This window comes from Xiphophorus couchianus, chromosome 16 (genome assembly GCF_001444195.1).
Source record: "Xiphophorus couchianus chromosome 16, X_couchianus-1.0, whole genome shotgun sequence".
Lineage (NCBI taxonomy): Eukaryota > Metazoa > Chordata > Actinopteri > Cyprinodontiformes > Poeciliidae > Xiphophorus > Xiphophorus couchianus.
This window is the reverse complement of record NC_040243.1, coordinates 12,766,559-12,787,791: the sequence shown is the minus strand read 5'-3', so window position 1 is coordinate 12,787,791 and position 21,233 is coordinate 12,766,559. Positions and strand designations below refer to the sequence as shown.

General features: G+C 36.8%; 3 protein-coding genes and 1 non-coding gene across 5 annotated transcripts; 1 reads left to right on the top strand and 3 right to left on the bottom strand.

Annotated features, from left to right (window-relative positions):
* Positions 1 to 692: 692 nt before the first annotated feature.
* trnal-uag (transfer RNA leucine (anticodon UAG)) lies at positions 693 to 774 on the bottom strand. The gene has a single exon. It is a non-coding gene; the product is annotated as a tRNA-Leu (tRNA).
* Positions 775 to 2,676: 1,902 nt separating this feature from the next.
* Positions 2,677 to 10,793, bottom strand: cdr2a (cerebellar degeneration-related protein 2a). 2 transcript variants are annotated; one of them, XM_028043100.1, is made up of 7 exons: positions 10,433 to 10,793; positions 8,165 to 8,277; positions 6,803 to 6,951; positions 6,544 to 6,720; positions 5,174 to 5,467; positions 3,944 to 4,214; positions 2,677 to 3,848 (listed from the first exon to the last, which is right to left on the bottom strand). In XM_028043100.1, exons 1-7 carry the CDS (start codon positions 10,509 to 10,511, stop codon positions 3,573 to 3,575), a joined length of 1,359 nt encoding a protein of 452 aa, XP_027898901.1. In that variant the 5' UTR covers positions 10,512 to 10,793; the 3' UTR covers positions 2,677 to 3,572. The 2 variants fall into 2 exon arrangements, with proteins under 2 accessions (XP_027898901.1, XP_027898900.1); XM_028043099.1 differs by having other exon boundaries at positions 3,944 to 4,217; positions 10,433 to 10,786.
* Positions 10,794 to 11,705: 912 nt separating this feature from the next.
* mfsd13al (major facilitator superfamily domain containing 13a-like) lies at positions 11,706 to 17,993 on the top strand. Its single transcript, XM_028042634.1, has 7 exons — positions 11,706 to 12,127; positions 13,159 to 13,473; positions 13,555 to 13,983; positions 14,162 to 14,316; positions 14,395 to 14,478; positions 15,204 to 15,347; positions 16,207 to 17,993. Exons 1-7 carry the CDS (start codon positions 11,966 to 11,968, stop codon positions 16,346 to 16,348), a joined length of 1,431 nt encoding a protein of 476 aa, XP_027898435.1. The 5' UTR covers positions 11,706 to 11,965; the 3' UTR covers positions 16,349 to 17,993.
* A 719-nt stretch (positions 17,994 to 18,712) lies between these two features.
* On the bottom strand, positions 18,713 to 21,108 carry LOC114159372 (uncharacterized). Its single transcript, XM_028041309.1, has 6 exons — positions 20,998 to 21,108; positions 20,517 to 20,828; positions 20,327 to 20,427; positions 20,190 to 20,237; positions 19,853 to 19,966; positions 18,713 to 19,746 (listed from the first exon to the last, which is right to left on the bottom strand). The coding sequence occupies exons 1-6, from the start codon at positions 21,047 to 21,049 to the stop codon at positions 19,693 to 19,695; spliced, it is 681 nt and encodes a 226-aa protein (XP_027897110.1). The 5' UTR covers positions 21,050 to 21,108; the 3' UTR covers positions 18,713 to 19,692.
* Between the last annotated feature and the right edge of the window lie 125 nt (positions 21,109 to 21,233).

The window sequence follows — 21,233 nt, the reverse complement described above, 5'->3', positions numbered from 1 at the left end:
AAAGCAACTTTAGCAAATTAGTAATTATGCTAAATATTAAGGTAACCTTTAAAACTGACTACAAAGAAACCTACTGAAAGCTAGCTATAAAATAAGACATGAAAAAGCACAAACATGCATACAATTGAATCAAAAGTAGAAAAAAATGCAAGCAAATTGGATTAGATTGAAAACAATAAAAAACATTAGCATAAAATGTAAATTCTGAAAGGGTTTCAACAAAAGGGAATGAAAAGAACAATCAAAATCAAATTAAAATAATAGCTTATTTATGTATTTTGAATTGGAGTTAATACCACAATAAATAACTGACAGAGATTGCCATTTTTAGTTCAAACATGGTTTACAGAAGACTTTAAATTAAAATAATGAAGAAAATATTACCAAAGTACACAGTCTTGTCAAATCGTCTGCTATATGCATCTACGCAGCCAAAGTTGTTTAAAAGCATAAAAGAAATATTCATTGACTCAGAAGAGGTCTTTAAAATTTCTACTGCTATTCTAAATATACCCACCAGAGAGCGCTGATGCACTTCTAATCATTTTAATAGCCAATATACTGTAGCTAATAATAAGGAATTTATCGAAGTCAGCAGAGCTTTTATGCTTAACATGCTTAATAGACATCATCGTACTAGTTATAGTTACACTTTCAAGTAAAATGGATATTAATGGGGAAAAAAAGCTTCTTGGCAGCGGTGGGATTCGAACCCACGCCATCGAAATGACTGGAGCCTAAATCCAGCGCCTTAGACCACTCGGCCACGCTACCTTGACTGCTCGAGCTGTGAAAACCATCTTAGATAACTAACAGTAGAAAGGGCAGAACCTTGTTGAGTCCAGTGCAGGGAGGTTCTCATTTTTGACTAAAGTTACATAAACTTACATAGTACGGTTTAATTAAAATGGTTTAATTAAAATGGATGTTAGCTTACTTTACTTCCTTTTAAGGCGGTGTACACAAGCTCTTTTTGTTCATAAGGAACTAAGGTCCAGGAAATTCAAGGATGAGGAATCTGCGCTGAGTTGGAGTAACAAATATATCATCAGGCGTGCAGAAATGTGGTTGATTCAGCGTAGGGTGGCACAATAATGTAGAAACAGTAGTTACTTTCTGTCACCCATCTTTGCTAAGCTAAAGGGATAACTACAGCTCTACAGTTTAATTTTCAAAACAGTTCTACATCAAAACGGCTTCCATACTTCCATACAAAACAAACGATTTAATCTGAAAAAACAGATATTTCAAATGATGACTACTTTGACATATAGCTTAATTACTACTTAAAATATTTCACCTTCTAGTCGCATGCTAATTTTGGCAACTGAACAATAAGCACATAAAGCAAAAACATTAAACGACTACCAAGCAGATCTAAAAAAATCTATATTTTTCAAATTAACAGACAGATCCAATTTCATAAATTTTCTTTTTTAGAAACACTAACCAGATACTGGAATATGTGTCCTTTTTTAATCATTAATTAACAGTCATTAAGCACATTTTTAGTTGTTTGAGTAACCACGCCCATGTCTGCCTGAAAAATCAAGAAATCAACCACATGAAGCAGAAACAGAGTCATTTATTTGTCTGGAAAGGGTTATGCAGCCATTTCTAAGGCTTTGGGACTCCAGCAAACCACAGCGAGAGCGGCTGTCCACTAATGGAGAAAACATGGAACAGTTCTGATAGAAACGCCCCATGAACAGTTAACCAAACAGAATTAGTCTAAAGGCACCCAGATGACTCATATAGGAGGCCATAAAAGAACCAAAATCAACAGCTACAGCACTGGCTTCACTTGCCTTAGTTAACGTCAGCTTTTTTGACTCAAAAAGAAAGAGACTGGGCAAAAGTTTCTCAAAATCTCATATTTTTCAAACACCTTGATAATTCCCAAGATTTTTGGGAGAAATATCCCAAAGCAATCAAGCAAGCATTCCTCTTAATTAAGGCTTTTGACTGGCCTAGTTAAAGCCTGAATTTAAACTTGAGATAGATACTCTGGTATATTGTTAAAGCGTACCGCCTCAGTTACTGCTAAAGGTGGCACAACCAGTAACTGCTTTTTCTCCTTCATAAATAAAACCATTGTATGAAATCTGCTATTATGTATTTCCTCATGTTAGCTGTGCCTTATTGAAATTTGTTTCATTATTTTAAAAAATTGAGAAATGATTAATAGAAAACAGTTTTTTGTGCCACTTACCAACTAAGAATACCACAGTACATGTTGTACGTGAAATAAAAATCTTGCACAAATTTAAAGCTACAACATGCTCTATCTGATGTCTGCTCTTTTGTTGTGACTTTATCCCTCCTGATTGTTTTGTGATCTGAGCCTACATGCTCAGCTTTTGCAAAGACTTGTCTGTCTCTGTGAGCTTGGTATGCAATCCTCTTGTTAGAAAGGTTTAGTGGATTTGGAGGCTGATAAAAAGTAGGGTAGGATGTTGAAATCACTTTTATGAAAACACTTCATTCCCAAAACAGGTCAAATGATGATTTTTGTTTGTTGGTAAAGTAAAGGTCTTGTGGTATGACGACAGCTCATGCAGACTAAAAGGACTTAATTTCCACTGCTTTCCTCTCATGATTACCTGGCAGGAATATATGCAGGAAGGAGAACTCAAACTATGACCCCAAAACCCAAAAACCCAGATACACATGATGCTACATGCCAAATAGTTTTATTTTCGAACAAAACACATAACAAGAGGGCAAAAACATTAACTATGTGACATAATTGTTCTGATTTCAGTTTTTCAACAGCTGAGGTTCTGAACATTTATAATTCATCTATTTTTGTTAGAAACGTCGTAAAGATTAGAACAAAATCAGCTTATATTTTTTAAATAACATACATTTACAACACAGTGCTGCTACGCTGACTTGTTTAATTAGTTACATACAAAGAAAATACATTTGGTAATAAATAAACAGAAGTTGTGCAAAGCTTTTGCATCTTGTAGTTGAGCAGAAATGTTGCTACTGATATGAAATGAACAAAAAAGAGATTTCGCTCCAAATGCTTTATATTAACACCCCAAGAAAGGTTTAGAAAACAAACCATCACCGACTTTCGTAAAACCAGCCAGTATTTCAACTTTTAGAAACCTCTGATTACATTTCTACACTTTTCCGTCCTTATGCAACACATCTACTTACACATTGCCTCCATAAGCTGTAGCAACACGTAAACCTTTCTACTCCAAACACCAAAAAGATCAAGTGAGTTTATATTACATAAATACAGCAGAAAATAATAATACTTCTGGACTGTTGCAATGAAATGTAGTTTTAAATTTATCCACAAACATAATTTCATTATATACCATGTTCTTGTATATTGTTTTCAGTTTTGTATAAAACATAACCATTAGATTTTTTTTTTTTTTTAAACCAATCATTTTTTCCCTATCGAGACAGAATAAAATAAACTGTGCAAACTAACAAAAGTGTAAAACATGTAGCTTGTGCACCCTCTGTAAAGCTTTACAGAAAAGCAGCCTCAGTGCATCTCCTGAACAGAAATCAAAGCAAATCCAGGGAAGATGGATGCATGAAGTTCATTCTGCAGAATCATTGTTGCGTGCTGGGTGCCTGTCATCGCTGAGGTCCTCTTTAGTCTTTTGGATGCGGGTGAAGATCTCCTTGAACAGAACCTTGTACTCGGGCTGGTGGCCGTCTTCAGGAAGAACCTTTAGATCAGATGTTGCAGCTGAGCCGGAGAGGCGGCGGCGCACCCAGGCGGTGGCAAAGGAACCGCTGGAGGACTGGACAGCATTGTGGATCAGTCCATCTGTTAGATTATGGTAACGCTGCAGCAGCTCCTCATATTTTACCTGGAAAACACCAACACATTCATAATAATTCTGCAAGAGTCCTGCCTAATACTGTATGTAACTTGGAGGATTCACACCATGTCTGCTTCTCCCACCTGGAGGGCACTGTACTGTGCATCCACCTCATTGAGCAGAGAGATGCCTCTCTGTTTCACTGCTTCTGTCCGCCTGATGCACAGCTGCTCATGACCGCGACGGAGCTCATCCGTGTTCGTGGCCTTTAAAACGCCGTCGCTGTGACACCTCTGTCGGCTTCGCCTTGTCTGCTCCTCTTCCTTCTCCGATGTCTCGTCTGCCTTACTCTGTCTCTCTTCAGAGGCAAAAAACACAGTTTCGGGCAACAGCAGCTGGCTCGGCCTCCTCGCACTGCTGAGAGCAAAAAGAAACGGAAACATAATCAAACAAGATGAATTCACAGTTCCTTGTTATCCAGTTAACTTTTTAATATTTGGTCCTCTTACAGGATGAACATTGATGACGGCATTTGACAGAATGTGTTTATTGCTTGTTTCATACTTGGTTATTGTATTATGCTTTAATGGTGTGAAGCATTTGGACTGCTTTGTTGCTGAAATGTGAAAAATAAAATAAACAAGTTTGACCTACAACCCTGCTACCCCAGCGACCCGACCCCAGGTAAAGTGGAAAAAAATGGATGGATGGATGGATGGATGGATGGATGGATGACCTACAACCATAAACTGTACTGTATTTTATTGGAAATTTACATCATAGACCAACTTAAGTACAAAAACAGAAAAGCAATAAGGATTTAATATTTTTTTTACAAATCAGAATCTAAAAAGTGCAACATACAATTGTGTTCAAAACCCTTTACTCTGACACTTCTAAATAAAATCCAGTGCAAATAATTAGCTTCAGAAAGTACACAATAAACATTGGCTTACATGCAAAATGCTGTGAGCGACTTTTATCCCTTAAATCACCATCCCTAATGTAAAGCATGGTAGGGGAAACATCATGCTATGGAGCTGCTTTTCATTAGCAGAGACAAGAAAGCTGCTGAGTTGATTAGAAGATGGACAACTCTAGATAAAGGGCAATCCTGGAAAAATAGGATGAAAAACCTAAAGCCTCACTAGAAAGAGATGTTAAAACTTTTTGGTTTGAATCAAAGAATATTTATACGTTAGAAGGGTCTAGTTAAAACCCAGATCAGGGGTATTTTGCAAAGCAGAACAGGCAACAAATCCAATCTCTAAATGTGCGAAGCTGGTAGCGAGGTGAAGCTGTAATTGCAGCAATCTCTGGTTCTACAGCAGTACACATTCATCACGGCTGAACAGGAACACAGCAGCTCTAACCTGTTGGCTCGCCACAGAAGCCGCAGCTGCTCCACTTCCTCCACCAGCTCAGTCTGCCGGGTCCAGCAGCCCTCCAGCTCGGCCAGTCGCTGCTCCAGGCCTCTGTTCTCCCTGGATGTGAACTCGATCTCTCGCTCCACAGCCTCCCTTCGGCTCTGCTCGGTGGCGATCTGCCTCTGGAGGGTTTGGATGGAACGCTGCAGAGCTTGGTTCTCCTCCTCCGGGTCCAGACATCTGTCTCTGTCACAGAGGAAGCTCTGAGGCGACCACAGTCCATCGCTCTGAGTCAGATACCTGGAACAGAAATGTTTGTTTATTGCATGTTTACAGTGACAAATAAGGTCTTTATGTAGAGTGAAATAAAACTGTCACTGATATTAAAACATTTACTATTCTTAAGTTTACTTTAGGTGAAGAGAATATAATCTGTGAACTATAGGTGACCTCTTATGCTTCTTTGAACAGGTTAGGAAAAGTCTATGGTTTATACAAAACATGTTCATTACATGTTTTGCACAAAGTCATTCTTAGATCATGATAATTTAGTCTGCTCAGTTCTGCCTATTTTGAGCTCTTTTCAGAATGGGGCCTCTTGTTTCTTTAAATCCAAATAAGCTGCAGCTGGCCACGCTCCTCCAACTCAACGTTTCTGTTGTTGGTGCTTTCTGGTTGAGAAGTCAACAACAAAACACTTGTCTTTTCCAGCAGCCATTGTACAGAGCATACAGCATTAAAAATAGCTGACCAAATGTGCTGGAGCTCCGCTTGGGTTGAAAGGTGATGGACTGGGCTCGGCTAGGGCTGCTAGGTAGCGGCAAATTGTGACTTTATATTCAGGAGGTTATTGACTTGAAAACACTTGAAAACTAAAATTATTTGACATCACATGGTCTGTTACAAGTCCCAAGAGCAAAGTATGGAAACAGTACTTTTGCAGTGCACGCTTAGTGGTTTCCTAAAGTAGCAGCTGTATGTCTGAATGTATTTACACAGTGCTGACAATAGGCAAGGATTAACTTTCCTGTCCTGCAGATTAGCTCTGAGGTAATGGCTCTGCTCTGGGTGACCTACAGATGTCAATTCAGCATTCAAAGGCTGAGAGTATTGCGGATCACAGAACAGGCCTTAGCACCATGTTGCAGTTATATTACGCTCTTACGGACAGAGTTGGGTATAGAAAGACGCCTCAGCTGATTGATGTTTCTGTATTTTACACAACACCAATAAACTTATGAACAGAGCTTCTATGACACAGCATTTTTGCTTCAGTCTACCACACATCTTCCTCTTTGAGAAGAGTTCCTCTGTCACAGCTTGAGGCTCCCCCTCCATTAGCGTAGGGTGTAATGAAGCTCTCTCTTGAGTATTACCTGTCCCGCTGGAGGTCATACAGCTCCTTGAGACAGGACACACTCTGTGCACTGAAACCACGCCGCTGCTCTGCCAGCTCTCTCTTGTTTCGCTCTGCCTGAGCCGCCTTTAGCTCGTCCATCTGGGTCTGCAGGTCCTCTAGGAGGGTCTGAAGGGCTTCGATCGTATCCGTTAAACTGGTGTAAGAGAGAACAATTAACCGTAAGGATAGATAATGAAAAAATAACATAAGGTTTGTTGACTGGTTGGTGAAGCAACCTGTTGATCTTGGTTTGGGCCAGGCGGTTGTCCTGCACCAGCCTGTGATTGCTTTCCTCCACGTCCCTGGCGGCCATGTCCAGCTGCTCATACAGTTTGGCGTGTTGATCATTCATCTGACGTAGCAGCTCCACCTGTTTGGTCAGGTACTAATGCACAAAAAAATATATATATATTGATATTCTATTAATCAAACAGCAGGTAAATGTTTAGATTCACATTTTAAAATGATCCCAGCATAATCTCCATTTTTACTCGAATTAAAGAAAGAAAGAAAGAAAAAAAAACAACCTAAAGTTTCCATTTCAAAATAATTATTTGATTTACTATGGGGATTTTGCCTTTTAAATACAGAGTACAACAGCAAATATACAGGAGGTTAATTCAAATTTATTTTATGCTTTAAATAAAATTGAATAACATCTAACATTTGGCTTTAGAATCAAGATCAATCCAATTGATCACAATAAGGCTGAATCAAACAAAAAATGCTAAACAATAACCTTCACCAGGGAGCTGAAAAAAAAAAAGGGACAGTAACATAAGTTGGTGGTTTGTATTTTTCTCAAAATATACATATTTACAGTTGTTTCCAAGATTAACTTTTAACCGGAAATAAGTTCATGCTTGCTCTCCAGATCTGATAATCATAGTTTGGGAAATTCACACTAACATCAGCCTGGACATCTGTCTCTAAGCAAACATCAGGTGCTGCACAACTGGTTTTAGTCAAACAGAAACTCGCTCTTGCTCCACAGAGCCCCACTCACGTGTTCTCACAGCTTTGTGGTATTTCCAGTGCCAGATTACACATTAGTACGAGGGTCACAGAGAAGTATTGGGATTAGCATATCAACTTCAATAAATCCTCAGACCACAGCTCTCTCTATGCCGTAAACACATTAAGACTCTTACGTTTGCTGACCCACTGAGTGGCGTGTTCTCCAGCTTGTACAGAGCAGTGCTGTGTGGACATGCTGAGACGTCTTGGCAGTGAAATATAAAACCTAATTTTGGCCTTTTTGCAAAAATAACACTATTCAGCTAGAAAACTGTCTGACTTTACTAACTGTTATATCCAGTAAATTACATAAATTAAAATATTGCATATCAATGGATGCAAAGAGGTGGCAAGTGATCTACAAAAACTTTCATACATAATTAGGTCAACTAAGATTTTGCCAAATGGTTCATTAGGTCAGACTGGATTAGATTTTACTTGACCCTATTTTTCTCCTTTTTTGTTGATGTAAACTCCTCTCGATCCCATTGCTGCAAATTGCATCATGCTCACTAATGCAATTCTATCACAACTGGAGGGTCAAAGCAGCTGTTGTTTTCCTTTCTCCAAACATTCCTGACCTCGATTTCCTGCAGCTGATCCTGGTTGGTAGAATACATCTGCTGCAGGGCCTGCTCCAGGTCATGGTTCCTGTCCAGGAGAGTTTTGCCCAGCTCTGCTGCCAGATGGAGATCTAAACAAAGCAGAAACAAATTCCCAACCATATCCTTTACAATGGAAACTGACCAGTATAGGCTTATATAAGGAATACACACAACAAACACATAACTTATTATACACTATAAATATTCTGCACTCGTGGAGTACTCCTTGGAATGCCTTTGTCTGCTTCATTCCCACCAGCTCTGGACCTTGTTAGCTGTCAGTGTTTCCTGCAGATCTGCAATGAAGCAGGTCTTACACAAACATATCGGCATATTTTCAGTACAGCTGAATTTCCTTTCATTCTCATGTTTACACAAGACATTGTCTAATTGTATAGGGGGGGGGAAGTATCTTTAAAACAAGGGTTAATCATAGTCAATATAATTTTTTGCAGTTTTCAGCATTAGTATCACAAATATTTTTATGAAATTATGCAGACCTATTCAGAACAACTACTATGCTCTAAAATGTTTAACCTAAACCTGTCGTGTCTATATAATCTTGAGGTCTGCCCTGGTGCCAGCAGGTGGATGGTTCAGTGCTAAATTAATTATGAACATCTCAGTGACTTTTTACTAATTACTCTCTCCAAACTCTGAACCCATCAAGGTTCATTCAGCGTCCAAAAGTAGCTGCACTCCTGAAAAAGCACGACCATAAACATTTTATGATTGTTTATAATAATAATCATCAAAATAATGTACTGATACATGTTGCTGAACAGACAGAGCAGGCTTTTGTTGTTGATCTGGTAAAATTCTCATTTCAAAATATTCAGTATGTTATTTTTACTATTATTACACCAATCATCATTATAAGACCCAGAGGCTGTAAAAAAGTGTACACATACCGCACAAATGCTACGTTTTTTCTGATTATTGTCAGTTCAGGTAAAAAAACAACAACAAATCTATAAGAGGAAAATGTGCAAAATAAAAAGCTGCAATCACCTGGCTGCATAAGGGAATAGCCCTGCCTTTAATTATATTAAACCTGATTAACTAAATTGTTCTAGTAAGAATTTCAGGGAATTTTCTCATTTGCATCCAAATGTCTAAGTCCATAAGTTAGCAGACATGACCAGATGGACTTTATTGTGCAAAGCTATCAGTCTGGAGAAAATCCACAGTTTTACATCATAACACAGTGGAAGCAATAATCAGTCATTGGAGAAAATATGGGCAACACTAAGATGCCAAAAACTAGATTCTTCTTAAAAGCTGAAGAAAAGACAATACAGAAACTGGTCAGCAAAGCTGCCAACGAGCCAACAACCATACTGAAGTAGCTGCAGGAATTTTCAACAAGTGTTGTTTATGTTTCACATGCAATTACGATCTTCTATGTTCTCCATTTGTCTAGATTAAGGATTAAGGTTGAGAAACACAATTACTGAAGAAAACTTACAAGTCTGGCTACAATCTCTGATTAATTTTCTGATTATAATTGGCATAAAAACAACACTGTAAATTATTGAAGAAAAAAAAAAAAAAACAACCTCCATGCAACAATTTAGTAGATTTGGAAGACATAGTGAAATAAAATAGTTGCATACTGACTGTTAATATGACATTTGCTCTAAATTGGTGCTACATAAAATTTTCTATTTAATTTACATGAATTCCAAGTAAGACTGAGTGTTGAAGTTGAATCAAAAACATTAGTTTTAAGGATGCACACACTTATTCAACAGATTTAATGCATCCCCCCCCCCTAAAACTTTAGGTCTGTTTACTGTTTATTGGAATGTCAAATATACACGTTTTTTATATGGAAAAAGTTCGGAAAATATTTATGATGGCGTCAACAAATGCATAAAAATGTATACTATTTGGAGTTTTAACAATGTAGCCTAGTTATTTCTTTCATTTCCGTCTTCCATTCAACATTTATTCCTTATATTTAGAAAACAACGAACACAGGATGTGACAGCCTGAGGAAATCCTGAGCCTTCCCATCTAATTATCAAGACAGATGATCACAAGAGTCCATAATTTTCTACATGGAGACATACGTTATACTTTTTCTTGTGTTGGAAGACGATGATGACTACTTTCTTTTGTGATCAATAACAGCTTAGTTTATACTATAAAAGCTTGTACTGATGTTCTCCACTGGTTATCATATACAACACTTGACTCACATAGACTCAATCAGACGCGGGTTTTAGGGCGCGTCCTTACCGTCCTCAAGGTCCTGCTGGTTGTACCAGGAATCCCCCTTCTTCTCAAACTCTTCCTCCAAAATCATGTCTGTCAACATCTTTCAGCCTGAAGAATCTCCTCCTCACAGAAAGCGGGAACTCAAAACGGGAACTCAAAACAGCTCAGAGTCGCCCTGTGTCCTCCACCGGCTGTAGACTGACTGCATCCTCTACGAGTCTGAGAGAGGCTTTAACTTCTGTTGTCCACGGCAACGTGGCAAAATCCTTTACACACACCCGGCATCCAGTAGGAGGCAGAAGAGAGACACACACAAAAAAAGTGCAATTATTTTATAAGAAACATTTTAAAGTTGCTCTTATCTTATTTCGCCTCATTTAAATTTATTCTCAATGAGTTCATGTCAAACTGTCTAAAATGTTAAAACGGTTTTCGTTTTCGCAACTTCCTGCCTTCCTTGAGAGGCATTAGAGGGCGCCAACTAGCGGATAGAAATGAAAAAACGTCAACGTCGCCGCCATATTGTAAAGGGCAAGTAATAAATAATTCATGGTCAGAACAAACAACTCAATTTTATCACTGAGGGGTCTTTTATTAAGTTTTGTTAGATTTATTTAAATAATAGCAACAGTCAGTTTTTACAGAAATGTGTAACACTGGTGATTTTGCTTTTATTTTTTGCAAGAATATCTGAAATAAAGCGGAAGTAAGAAAGTAATAATTATCTTTTTTCAAAACAGGTTTTGACAGACATTGTTAATGTATAAATACCAGTTTATGATGAAACAAAATAGCTAACCAATTATTAAGTAGATCAACTGCATTGTTTATGACTTAATGTCAAGAGGTAGATTATGGTATATTTAAGTGCATTATCGATCATATATACAGTTATGTTCAATAAATTTCAATGTGCCATCTGAGAAGGCTCGTTTTTTTCTATTTTAAAAATAACAACATAGAAGCATACTTTTCATTAAGTCGAAGAAAAACGACTAAATAGGAAGAAATAAAAGCTTGAAAACATCCACGCGTGTAATTTCAATGCAAAATGTTTTTCACGTTCTTAAGTGAGTTACTGAAAAATAATTAACTTTTCCATTAATATCCTAAATTTATTGAATAGGGTATGATTTCCACGGGAACGGGCTGCTCCCATTATGGCGGACAAGCTGCGTCTTCAGTGTTACGGGATTGGCCTGTCTTTCATCCAATCACAGAGCACTTCGTGCAAGTAGTTTCTGCAGCCAATCAACTGTTTGTTTATTATGACGAAGGTCCAGTCAGACATCGAGTTAGACAGGATCGCGGAAATCATGCAGTTTGTGAAGATTTTTCCTGTCAAACAGGCTTTCAGTTGTGGCGTTGACTGGAACAGACGCACGAAAAAGAGAAAACTACGAAAACTACTCAGGGCGTGCTTTCCTCCATAAGATCAACTAACTTCACATTTTGAGAATGCTTTTTTGCAATACATGACGTGTATTTCGTCGCCCATGATACATAAGAGAGACCTCAGTTTCCGCTGGGTGCCTTCGAGGAATAACCAGCAGGATGGCCCGACAATGGATGAACTGTGGGATCAACCATGCTTCATTTGCATATGCCATGACTACACTGGGGTCATCCATGATCAACAATATTTTTAGCTTCTACTATGTCAAACTCTTTTTGAACAAGTACAATATATCTGAAGCAGCTTTCCACCAATCACAAGTGAGTATGTAAAAGTATTCATCTGTTTAAATGGACTCGTGTTTGCAAAAACTGCTTCCTGTTTTTGCACACTTAAAAGTTCTGTTATAGATTATATCGTATACGTTGCTCTTTCTTAAACCGGTTATTTATACAATTAATCTTTTACAGTCAGGTATTCTATTAATTAGATAGTTTTTCCAAAGATTATCATTTAATTTAGAATTTATTACAAAAGTCTTGCTGTCTGATTTGACCATTTCCACAGATTTTTATCATTATAACTAGGTTTACGTGCAGAAATTACATAACTTCTATATTTTATTAGAATTCCACATAATAGATTAACAAGGAAATGAGCTACAATGATCTTTCTGTGAACTCAGACTGTAGTAAAAATATCTACATTTTGCATTTATAATAAAAACATATTTGTCTGTAAATATGTTTTACCCGAATCTTCTCAGTTTTAACTTCACCCAGTTCAAATTCACTAAAGAAATGCTGTTATTGCATTTTGAGTGCATTATTATGTTATATATTACTTGAAAATGGTCTCAAAACATTGTTTATCATATTACTGTGCCAGTAATATGATAAACAACGCCAGACTATGGTGAGTAGGCAGCAGGGAGGTGTCCAGTTGCTGTGAAAACAGAATCTTTGCTGGCCGGTGGAAACTGGTTCAGAACTCAAATGTTGGTAGCACAATGGATTAATTTCAGGTTTATCAACCCAAGAAATATACAGGGGTCAGAGGTCAGGGAGCCAAAGGTGACTAAGAAATGTTAGTTTTGTATGCTTGTGGTGACTTTAAATGGAACTTCCTACTCTTAACATCAATGGATGAAAAATCAGGTGACAAATCATGACCTAAGTGTGTTTTCTTCATGTTATTGAAGGGGATTTCTGAAGCGTTTGTAATAACAAAATAATAGTTGCTTTTGAAGGAACAGAGCAGCCATGTGTCCTTTAAACGTGTTCTTGGAAAATTTTACCTGATGACCTGAATAAATTCTGCCTTACCTGTTTAAAATAATATGTGCCCACAGGTGGTGTACATGGTGTGGAATGCTGTCAATGACCCTCTGTTTGGTTACCTGCAAGATAACTCCAGGGTGCCTTGCTGCTCTCAGCGACGTCTCTCCATCCTTTATGGCGCTCCTCTCTACTCGCTGTCCTTTCTCATTGCCTGGTTCCCATGGAGCACCTACTCTAGTGGTGACTGGTTGAGTGGTCTACACCTGACAGTGGCGCTGTGTGCCTTTGACGCGCTGTTGACTTTCGTGCTGCTCGCACAGTGTGCCTTATTTGCAGAGATTTCAAGCAACCATCATAATCGTTTAAGACTTATAAAATACAACCAGGTAAGCCCACTGTCTCTTCCCTAAACTCTTTAAAGTTAAAACACTACATCCTACTTATGCCTCTTTTTGTCCTTTCCTCAGCTGGCTTCTCTCATTGGGTCCTCTAGCGTTCTTTTCTGTGGCATGGTGTCGACAAACATGGAAAACTTCAAAGCTTTCCAGGCATTCACGGTGCTCATTGCTATAATTAGCTGCATCTGCATGATGTACACTGGGATTTACAGTAAAAGCCGCTTTGATAGTAAAATATATGAGTTAATTGATCAAGAGTGTGCTGACAAGGGGGCAAGTAAAACGGCATGCTCCCTCTCCATGTTGAAGGCGCTGACATGGCAGATTCTCACCAACAGGGACCTCCAACTGTTTGTGGTCATGAACTTCTTCCAGGTGTTCATTTTGGCTTTCTTTAATAACTTCACCATGATATTCACTGAGCACCTGATTCCCCCAGATGCGCTTCCATCGCTAGCCAAGAGTTTCATGTATGGAGCAGGATTCATCTTGCCACAGGTAAATTTTCTAAGATGCTTCAAGCTTTTGCATAAAAGGATCAATTAGAACCTAAATAAGCAAGTTTGATTGGTTAAAACACATTTTTATGTGTTTTTTTTAATGTCCATCTGTCAAATTTCTACATATTTAAAAAAATATATATATTTATGATTTTAATCCCTTGTTCCCTCTGTAGCTTTTGGTTTTGAGCAGTCAGAGTCTACTGCAAAGTCTTGGCTACTACAAGATCATCCTCTTCACATTTATTTTGGAGGCTGGGATGGCAGTCCTCATGTTTATGTTTGGTCCTCAACGTTACTACTTCTTGGCCTTTTTCCTCACTATAAATATGTAAGAAGCTTTAGATTTGATTGCACTGTAGACTGTCCTCTTTATAAGCTTATTTTGTGGTCTGATTCATTTATGCAGGATTATAATACAAGCAGCCTTCAGTCTCTTTGGCTTGCCTTTGGCGGACATTATTGACATGGATATGCAGAAATACAAACGCAGGTAAGAAAACACACAAGTACACATGCATTTATTCTAAGGCATGTGTGAACATTTGGTTTACAGTATTTCCCAGATTTCTTGAAAATACCTTTATAGGTGTCCTTTTTTGACGACAAATGTTCCAACCATTTTCATGCGGCTTCCTTTGGAAAATTTCAGAAAATTGCACGACTTAGCTTTTTATATGCCTGGTATCAAAAACAAATTCACTGTAGTTTGTTTTTATTTACTTTTAACGAGCTGTGGTCCTAATATATCTAAAAATCCAATTAAATTCCTGTATTGGGCATCAAATCAGCATTGTCTTGATTTGGTATGGAAGAAGACGTTGTAGAAAAATTATGCAAAATATAATCTCATTTTTGCAAATGAAAAATTTAAGTAGTAGTAAAAAACAGAGCATATGTGCAGTCTATTTGCCATTTATACTTACAATCCATATTTCCAATCAAACTCTTAACCTAAAAGTTTAAAAAGAAAATTGAAATGTGACAAATATTCTTGTATATAGACTGATATTTATCTTCCACCATGCTTAGTGAAGAGGATGTTAAAGGATGTAAATAAATATCTCCACAGCCCACTTCAGTGAAGAATGGTATTTTTAGCTCACTGAGTTTCCATAACAACCATTTATTTTAGAAAAGCTTTTCACTGGCTTCCAATAAAGGTGGACTATCATTCAAATTATTATAACTGTTGTTGTTCTTTGTGTGTTTTTTTAGCTCCCCTCTCTCCTCCATGGTGTTTGGAACAAATGCTCTGTTCACCAAACCAGCTCAGTCTCTGGCTCCCATGATAGTCCTTAATATCATGAACCACTTTGGATATGAGAAGCTGAAAGATGTGGGCCAGGAGTCTAATCAAAGGTAGACAATTCATTGCACCGACAATTATTTATTTTATAAATAGTAAAAACTTTTACTGAGCAGTAAAAGTACAGAATTGATTTCTTTTGTGAATAATTACTGCCATATATGATTTTTTGTTTTGAAACTTAAATTGTTTAGAAGGAAAACTAGTTGATCATCTAGTAAAATCAACTTCTGTCACAGTTCCAAAAATTAGAAAATATTTCACAAAATACTCAATTAATCATTTTGATTGTGTTTAAATAATTAAAAATACTGAATTTAACCCCTTAACTGTTAACCCAAAAACACATATTTGCAAGTAAACCATCGTCCTTGTGACAATTAAGACGTTTTAAATTTGAATTTGTTAAATAATTTCTAAGTTTATTTCCTTCTTAATTAAGTAAATTTTCTAAACTATTTTTAAATGTAAATGTTACTGTGTTTTCTTGTGTTTTAATGATTAAAAACTGTTATGTTAAGCATATTGTTCAAATCCTACAATTGATCAATATGCTTTAAAATGTGAAATTTGTGGAAATACATTCTGGCAACTGAACCAAGCACTGCTCCACTTCCTTTCATAGTTTTATCTTCAACTGAGTCACAGTTAATGATCTACAGATTGTGTCCTACTTCTTTCAGTTCAAAGGTCGCTGGTAATATAATAATTTAGACCTATGGCAATATTTACTTTGGAGTTAAATATAATTAATGTATATACAAGAAATGGCACAATATTAATGTACTATTATTATAAGAAACAAATGTTTTTGAAACCTTTTTTTAAGAGTTTGCTGGTAAACCAGGTTGAAGGGAGGACCAGCTGCAAATGAAAGTAACCTATGACTGTTTTGTATCTCCCTGTTTCTAGTGCTTTGGAAAGTCTCCACAGTGTTATGTTCTACTTGGTCTGTCTGATACCCATGTGTGTCGCCATTCTGCAAGTTCTGGCTTGGAGGCCATTTTCCATCCGCAACAGTCACACAGTTGATTCCAAGTACATTGACACCTAATATCAGTATCCTCAAAGTGTTAAAGATAAGCTTTCACTGGATGGTTTCTTTTTGTGACTGCTGGAGATGGGCACCAGACCCCTCACAACCCTGGAAGGATAAACGTGTTAGATAATGGATGAATAGATGGTTTCTTTTTGTTGGTGTTCGGGGGCCTCCTTCATCAATCTTGTTAAAATGTATGTATTTTTAATGTGATAGGTGATGAGGGAAACATGGAAAAAGTGCATTTTTTTAAAGACATAATAAAGTAATAATTTGACCTTTACAAGTTTGTAAAGTCTAATGACAGATGCTGGTCACACTTGCTGTTGATCAGTTAGTTGCTACTTTCCCTGTTGAATCTTACAAAAGCTGAAAGGGTTTATGCAGGCTTCCATTTTGGTGTTGCTTTTCTTAAAACCTGGAGTCTGATGTATGTTTTGTACACTTTAGATTATATGTAAATAACGTTAGGGGCTGATGAAGACCAGATCAGGCTGATCCACAAAGTCTTGACCTCAAACAGGGTGTACTTTCTTTCCCTGTGATTATAACAGTTGAAATAATATTGAGTTATATAGAAATCAAACTTTTCTTAATATTTGACTTATTTTAAAAATACCAAAAAAATAAAGAAATCTATCAAAGAAGAGCAACCTCCACTCGTGATTTCCAACATCCACAGTGTCGGGTTTCTTCCAGCTGTGGTGTAAAAATAAGATGTGTGTTAACAAACTGTGACTTTAAATGATCTGTCTGACAAACCCAGTCATGATTCTATGTCTATGCTAGTGCTGTTCTCTGTACAACATCTGTTAAGAAAAAAAATTCACAACCAGGTACTGCACTCACACTTTTTAAGGAAAGTATCACTTTTTATTTTAGTCTGAGAAAAGGGTCCAATGCATTAAGTCGACAGAGCAAAATAACTCAACAGAACAACTGTATAAATCAAACTTATTTTGTTGCAAAAGAAATGCATCTTGAAATGTTTTTGAGTTTACAACCCATGACTCCTTAGAACTAATGCTTGTCTAATGTTTTACCTTCACATTTTTACAGTCACATTCCAGGTTTCTTTGAAAGCTATGCATTCATAAAATGGAAAATGAGTAGGATTTTTTTTTACTTATGTGGGCTCTGATAGCTATTTTTTTGTTGTTGAAGAAAATGCATAAAAACAATGCAAGTTATTTTTTTATAATAAATGACAGTGAGCTCAGTTGCATGTAATATTGACAACAAACTCCAGCATGTATGTAAAAATAGGTTGATCTTTATTTACCTTGAAGAAATGGAATAAAAATGTAAAAAAGAAAACATGAAAGATGAGGACCTTTATGAATATAACTTACAAGTGAAATCATGCAGTACATGGTTTCACAGGAAAAAAGAAATGTCACAGTGATTAAAAATCAATTGCAGAAATAAAAATTAAATACCAGATTTAATTAGAAAATGGATTAGAACCATTCTTTTGTAGGAGATGTATGTGTCAAATGAAATTTATGCGGAATGAATCTGTGTTGTGTATGCATATGGAACTTTAAAAGTACACTGGACTGGAGGCTTCACAGCTGAATTGTTATCAGAGTGGAGTTTTACCTAATATAAACTGATATAATAAAGATGATATTTGCTTATTTTGTAATGCCAATATCAACCTGTTCTGCTTTTATTTGTTCAAATCATTGTGAGGTATTATAAAGAGATTTTAAACATATTTCTAATTTTAAACATGATTCTTAAAGTAACAAGCAAAATTCCCCAAGGTAATCTTTATTTTTCTGTTGTTTTACCTACAAGGAGCCAGACTTCCTGGTGTGTCTCTATAGGCAACAGCTCTTCTGACTGTTATGCATACAGCATATGAAGGATAGGTTCAGAACCTAACAACGTTTGATGCTAGCAACCTGATTTTGAACACCAAAATAGACAAATTATTGTCATAGTCCAGCATTATGTAACACAGAGGGAACATGGAGTGTGACCAGTTTTAAGTTATCAAAGAGGAAGTTAAAGAAACTCCACCTTCTACTGAAACTGCTGATCAGTTATCACAAATGCACAACAGAAAGCATTTTAAAGAACAGCATGAAATCTCTGTATTGCAGCAGCACCAGACTATAAAAGGAAAAAAAGTGCAACACTTTATTTAACTGGTTGTGAACAAGACTGTCATGACACCATCATAAACAAAACACCTGTCATGAACATGAGTAAATCTTCATGAATATTTATGATTGTTGTAAAGTATCATTCGGTAAATCATGACACTTTTAATACAAAGTTGACATTATTCAAAATGTCTTCGTTATGACAACTTGACATTAACCAAGACATTGTGATCTGACATAAATTTGCTATAAAAGTATTACTGATTAAACTTTAGCTTTAATAACATAAAGCTACATCATTTTTTAAAGTTTAATCAGTAATACTTTTATAACAAATTTATTTTCCCTGACTACTTTAAAGTTTGGTGAAGAAGGGATATTAGTTCAACTGAAAGAAGATCCACATACCAAGACAATGTCTGCCTCTGTAGGAACAATTTTGGGATGTTCACTTGTGTGATTGGGCACCAAACCATAAACCAAAATCCATAAAGTGATGGATAATCTTGTCTGGTGTGAAAGAACTTGGCTGCCCTGCACAGATTACTGACCTCAGCCCGACAGAACACCTTTAAGACGAATGAGACTGTAACTAAAGTCGTCCAACATCAGTGTCTGAACTCATTAATGCACTTCTGGAATAATGGTTACAATTTTTTTTCATGAACAAACTCCTAAATCCGCAATTAAAATGGGACATCATCAAAGTTCATATCAAAAGCAAGTGACCAAAACTTTTGTGTGTCAATCATTTACAGAGCGTGACAGGACTTTAAGATTCACAAATTGAATGAAAAAAAAAAGAAAAAATCAACCTTACAACAAAATCTGAGACTTGCATAGGATCTTTGCACAGCACTGTTAAAATGTTTTATTTTACTAATGTTTCTATTTAAAACCACCTATTGCTTAAAACAACAATTTCTCATTTAATCCTCCGTTCTGCGCTGCATAAATGCCTCCAATTACAGCTCAAGAATAAACTTGCATGGACGAGTTCATCTGAGCAGAAAGTTTGAACAAAACTATGGAAAGAGACAGTCAATGTGACGCTGCTGAAAACACTGAGTCAGCATCATTACTGTGCAGTAAATGTCTCATATCATTGGTAAACTTGAGCAAAGGGTCAACCAGTCTCCTGACTCATTTGTCCTTCCATTTGCAACAGAACAATCACCTCAGACACATGTTTCATATCTTTGTAACATCCTCCTGCAGCTGTTATTTAACAGGGTGAGATGACCATTAGACATTTTGGTAGATGTCGTCGGTAGAGATGTTGCCGTTCCCACTTACTGCCTGGAAAGACATTAACACATTTTTTTTTTTACTGTTTAAACAGTAGATGTTATTGCAGTGTTTCTGTTGAGTAATTTTGACACGAATGTGCTGCAACATAATTTACCCCAACTTGACAACCATTTCCTCTTGTGTTTTGTTTCCTTTTGTTCACCATCGACTTGCTGTGGAGTTCTTGCAGTACATCTCTGAACTGTGTTTTCTTCCTTACGCTATTCGGCTGGAAAATGTTTCAAATGATCAATAAAACATATGAGGAGGTTTCATTTTTTTCCGTGTATTATACGTCGAGTGTTGCAGTCGTGGTGTTTCTAGAGCCTTTTCTGTCAGGGACTTACTGCGCCTTCGATTTTGTTCCTCTTTTTACGCATGGGCTTTTCCCCCCATTTAGAAAACAGTTTACACAATAGAAACGCAATTAAAAAAAGAGACACTTCAATTACCGTTTCGGTTTTAGAGCTCTTTTTGCTGATGGTCAAGTTATAGTCATGCTGAAAACAGAAAAATAAAAATGTATTGCAAGCTTTCAGATTTAGTTTTGTATGCGTCATTGTTGACATAAGAGAAATTCATGATTTACCTTCCTTACTATGATGAGCGTAACCAAAGCCAAGCTGTAGATGGCTAAGAGGGTAAATAACACCCACACAAGAATCCTCCACCGCATTACCTTAGGTCTTCCTGAAACATAAAAGAAGAAATTAGTTATCTGATTCACGTCAACAAAGCATCGATAAGCTATATTTTTTCCAATGCTATGGTCTTCTTACCTCCCACTACAAGAAGTGTCCCATTTGCTACAAAGGGTTGGCAGCATTCTGCCTCTTTTGCAGCACAGAGGTAAAGCCCAGTGTCATTGCCATTAACAGAATCGATGTTTAAAAGATTTTCATGTATGTTATACCTATGGGTCTGCATAAGACGCTTATGGGAATCCTTTTTAACGAGAAACCATTCAAACTCCAGGTCTCCAGCTGAACAGTGTGGATTAATGCTGCAATTTAGAACAGCTTTTTCACCTATATTTTTCCACATCAACTGTTGCTGCTGAAACAAGCATCTCTCTGATTTTTGTGCGTGTCCTGGAATATAGAGCAACAAATAACCTTTGATTAACTTCCATCTTTAAAGTCTTTTACAATAGCAGGTTTTCTGTCAAATCAAACTAGCTTTCAAGGATTTACATTTTACTAATGTGAAACTAGGGAATCAATAGGTATGTAATTCACCAAAGATATGTTAATTTCTTACCCGTCTCGGCCAGGTGCATAAGCAGGAAAGGCAGCCAAAGCATTCGCTTCATGTCTGTAGCTTGACAGCTTGTGAGTGATCTTATGATTTCCTGAATGAGGTGATGAGAAATGACTTCAACATGGGAAGAAGGTTGTACTAAACTTCCTATTTTCTAACTTCCTTATTTAACTCTGCTAAGCAAATTACAGCTACAACATTTTGAGTTTAATATATTTCTAAGCTTATTACAATAT

What these genes read in the sequence shown, in the direction of transcription:
- cdr2a (XM_028043099.1), bottom strand. Translation starts at nt 10,511, where the DNA reads ATGTTGACAGACATGATTTTGGAGGAAGAGTTTGAGAAGAAGGGGGAT. An exon ending in ATCAGCTGCAGGAAATCGAG is followed by an intron (nt 6,952 to 8,164) that starts GTCAGGAATGTT and finishes TTTGTGCATTAG; the next exon opens with TACCTGACCAAACAGGTGGA. An exon ending in GCCCAAACCAAGATCAACAG is followed by an intron (nt 6,721 to 6,802) that starts GTTGCTTCACCA and finishes CTCTTACACCAG; the next exon opens with TTTAACGGATACGATCGAAG.
- mfsd13al (XM_028042634.1), top strand. Translation starts at nt 11,966, where the DNA reads ATGGCCCGACAATGGATGAACTGTGGGATCAACCATGCTTCATTTGCA. An exon ending in CAGCTTTCCACCAATCACAA is followed by an intron (nt 12,128 to 13,158) that starts GTGAGTATGTAA and finishes ATGTGCCCACAG; the next exon opens with GTGGTGTACATGGTGTGGAA. An exon ending in GACTTATAAAATACAACCAG is followed by an intron (nt 13,474 to 13,554) that starts GTAAGCCCACTG and finishes TCCTTTCCTCAG; the next exon opens with CTGGCTTCTCTCATTGGGTC.
- LOC114159372 (XM_028041309.1), bottom strand. Translation starts at nt 21,049, where the DNA reads ATGAAGCGAATGCTTTGGCTGCCTTTCCTGCTTATGCACCTGGCCGAG. An exon ending in CGCTCATCATAGTAAGGAAG is followed by an intron (nt 20,238 to 20,326) that starts GTAAATCATGAA and finishes TTCTGTTTTCAG; the next exon opens with CATGACTATAACTTGACCAT. An exon ending in GAAATGGTTGTCAAGTTGGG is followed by an intron (nt 19,747 to 19,852) that starts GTAAATTATGTT and finishes ATGTCTTTCCAG; the next exon opens with GCAGTAAGTGGGAACGGCAA.